The sequence below is a fragment of the Oryzias melastigma genome, linkage group LG24, assembly GCF_002922805.2.
Source record: "Oryzias melastigma strain HK-1 linkage group LG24, ASM292280v2, whole genome shotgun sequence".
Taxonomy (NCBI): Eukaryota; Metazoa; Chordata; class Actinopteri; order Beloniformes; family Adrianichthyidae; genus Oryzias; species Oryzias melastigma.
This window is the reverse complement of record NC_050535.1, coordinates 20,101,859-20,105,415: the sequence shown is the minus strand read 5'-3', so window position 1 is coordinate 20,105,415 and position 3,557 is coordinate 20,101,859. Positions and strand designations below refer to the sequence as shown.

Sequence of the window (3,557 nt, the reverse complement as noted above, 5' to 3'; positions counted from 1 at the left end):
TGGATCTGAGTTTCAACAAGCTGCAGGATTCAGAAGTGAAGCTTCTGTCTGCTGGACTGGAGAGTCCACACTGTAAACTGGAGAGTCTTAGGTCAGATTTCATTCAACTATTTTTCCAGGTTTTCTTTTTTTTTGTCTTTCTCAGAAGAAAGTGTCAGATAGATGTCAGTGAGGAAGAAACAATAGATGCTAGAGTTAAAAATCCTGTTTTTTCTTTACCTGATGGTTACAAATGTTATCCTGGGTTTTTCACACCAGACTAAAAATGAGAACCTAAGTCCATCCAGGTGTAGATTTCTGGGATAAGTTCATGTTTTCTGTGTTCTTAGATAGAACAAATGAATCAATCACAGAACTGCAGATTTAAATGGACAAACAGTTGCAGCACATTTCTGACCCATAGAGCAGCAGCTCCTTATGAAAATGTGTGAGGAGGTCAAACTATGGTGGACTGACAGGTTTTTCCCACAGACCTGGTTCTGGTTCTTATTTACTGAGCTTGGATCAGCACCAGATCTTTCATTTCATATAGTTTTTAGGTCGGCTTTTAGTTCTCAGTCCGTATGCTTCTAAAGACAAAATCTTTGCTGAGTTAGATAGAAGAGCCTCTGGAGGTAGTTTTTATACAAGACTGGGGGCGGGGCTAAAGGGTCAAAACAAGCACTATGTTTGTAGTTCCACTCAATAACTAAACTTAACGTTTTTGAATGACAGGAAGAATGAAAATCATAAGCAGGTTTGTCCTGATGTGCTCTGGGGACAGGGCTGATGTGAAAAAAACTCCAGCCGTAAAAAAGCCAGTTTCTTAAAACATCAGCTGAATCTTTAGACCCAAACTACTGAGCTGTTTGCTGACCTGGAGGTGTTTCTGGTTCAGTCCTGCTGCTGAAAGCGTCTCTGAGCCCAAAGCAAGTTAAAACTCCAGCTGTCGTCACTGCTCCTGAACACTTTTCTGTCTGCTTTCAGGTTGATGAACTGCAGTTTGTCAGAAATCAGCTGTGAAGTTCTGGTCTCATCTTTGAAGTCCAACCCATCCAACCTGACAGAACTGGACCTGAGCTGGAACAAGAACTTCCAGGATTCCGGATTTCTTCATCTGTGTAGTTTTCTAGAGCTGTCAGACTGCAAACTGCATACTCTGAGGTCAGTAAATGAGCAGAACTCCCTGAAGGATGAGAAGAACGTATCACTTGAAGAACTTTCTGATGTTTCACTGGAAGATTTTAAATAAATATATCTTTGTATAAAATAGGGATTTTACATAATAATGAACATTTAAAATCATATGTAAATATGCCAGATTTTAGCCGTGGAATAATTCACAATTACAGTCCACTGGCTGGTTGAGGTTATCAAAGAAGCCATAACAACAAAACACAATGAGTGGTAAACCAAAACATTGTACTTTCTGACAAATACACAAACTCAAAATTTGGCCAAAAAAACCTGATCAGGACATCTCTAGTTAAAATGCCTCAGAGTTCTTGCATCCAACACATTGTACAGAATAGAGATTTTGAGTAGGCCTATATTCAAGAATGAATTGATTAGAATCATGTCAATTTCATTTATAGAACAGATCAGTGGACAAATACTGTTATCATGAGTGTACATCTCATACTGGAATGTGAAGCACTAGAATACAAATGCATACATACCCACAAATGCAGACTAAAACCTTTAAAGCAGTCAATTAAAAAAGCAAAGCAGCAAATATTAAATGAGAACTAACACGAGCTCACATGTAAGAGTTACAGGTCAGGTGCGAACGCAGGAGTTTTTAACTAACTTTAAAGGGGCCCTACCATGAAAATTCTACTTTTTGAGGTTTTAAATGCATTTTACTGTTCATTCCTCACTATAAGGGACCCCAAAGTTCCATTTAGATCCTTCATGCATTTAAGAGTAATCCTCTAAAAACCTGCACTGTCTGCAGCAGCCCCTCCCATACCCACGAAAACGAGCGGTTGGAAACGTGCTGATGTAAGATCTATGTCAACAGCTCCCTCCAATAAGAGTCTGCTCTGACAGCTCCGCCTTCAGACTAACACAACTTTCAATTTCTCCCCTTATCCAGTGATTATCAGCACAAAAAACTTTCATTTTAGATGCAGAACACCGTATATGTTCCAGTTGTGTTCTGTCTTCAATAAATTCCAGCTCAAATAGGCACTTTTTACGTACCGCTCCTTTATCAATTTGATTGGTTGGACTTTTGGATCAAACCACAGTGGCCCTTATTTGATTGGATGTTGTTCTGACATCACACACATATGTAAACAAACACAAACAGAGAGACCACAGTGCTGGCTTTGTCAATATACGTTTTAATCATTGGATTTGTGGGAAATAACAAGTCTTTCTGAGTTAGAGGCTAAAGTCCCAGTCAAGTCCCAAGTTATTCAAGTTAAAGTCAGACTCAAGTCACGAGTCAACTTTACTTTAGGTTAGTTTAAAATCTATTGCATTTTTGTTTGCCATCATGTTTCTGTGTTCAAAGACAAATGATTTGATAAACAGAGCCCCCTCCACCAAGGCGTAATGCTTTTTCCTTTACGGGTCGACACCATTTTTCAGCCCAAAGTTTAAACTGAATATTTAATCTGTCCGTCTCTCATCAGGACGGGTCCCACCTAATTGAATTTACCAAGTTCCCAGAACTCCATCTACCATCACTGTTCCTGAACACAATTTCTGTCTATTTTCAGGTTGATGAACTGCAGTTTGTCAAACAACATCTGGAAACCTCTGATTTCAGCTCTAAAGTCCAACCCGTCCAATCTGGTAGAACTTGATCTCAGGTGGAACAGAGACCTGCAGGATTCAGGATTTCCTCATTTGTTTCTTTTTGGTTTTCTGGAGAGTCCAGACTACAGACTTCAGACTCTGAAGTAAGAATCCATGTTTGAGTTTTGTTCATGTCAATATGATGACAAAGTTGTGTTGACACTAAAGTGCAGACATGAGGAAGATGTTCTCCTGCTGCATGCTGACCATCTTCAAGCTGAAGGCTGTTGACCTTCAGGCAGAGTTCTTCATGTTGGAGAAAGCTTGAATTGAATTTGCAGCATCTGTGTTGCTGTCATAGTTTGATTGTCTGACAGAAATGATCTTCATGAATCGGTGAGCAGAAATGTCCACATTCTGAATCAGATCTGCAGCAGCATCTTCCCGCAGCTGCTTGTTCTCTTCAAACATCTGCAGATGATGAAGATGTTTTGGTGTTTCTGGAGAATCCAGAACCATCATTTATAGAATTAATGTCTACTCTGTCTGATTTAGGGAAAATGTACAAAGTGAACATTTCAAAGACTCGTGTGAGGGGTCGCTGTGGTGTAGTGGTAGAGTGTTCGACTCCTGATTGGAAGATTTTGGGTTAGATTCCCACCTTCCCCGCCCATGTGTCAAAGTGAGCAAGTCCTTGAGCAAGACACTAAACCCACATTGCCTGTGGTGGAAGGTTTATATGTCAATAATGAATGTAAGATGACTGATTTATATGTGATGGAATTTGATCAGATTTTAAAAACTCTGTGACTTAGGGCTGGGCAATATGC

At 39.8% G+C, this 3,557-nt stretch overlaps 1 protein-coding gene across 1 annotated transcript in view; it reads left to right on the top strand.

Annotated features, from left to right (window-relative positions):
• Positions 1–3,190, top strand: part of LOC112158130 (ribonuclease inhibitor) — a 9,839-nt gene extending 6,649 nt beyond the window's left edge. The window contains exons 4-5 of the mRNA XM_024291346.2: positions 967–1,143; positions 2,709–3,190. Of these exons, the coding sequence (XP_024147114.2) occupies positions 967–1,143; positions 2,709–2,895 (364 nt within the window). The 3' untranslated portion in view covers positions 2,896–3,190. The remainder of the gene's footprint in view (positions 1–966; positions 1,144–2,708) is intronic.
• The last annotated feature ends 367 nt before the right edge of the window (positions 3,191–3,557 follow it).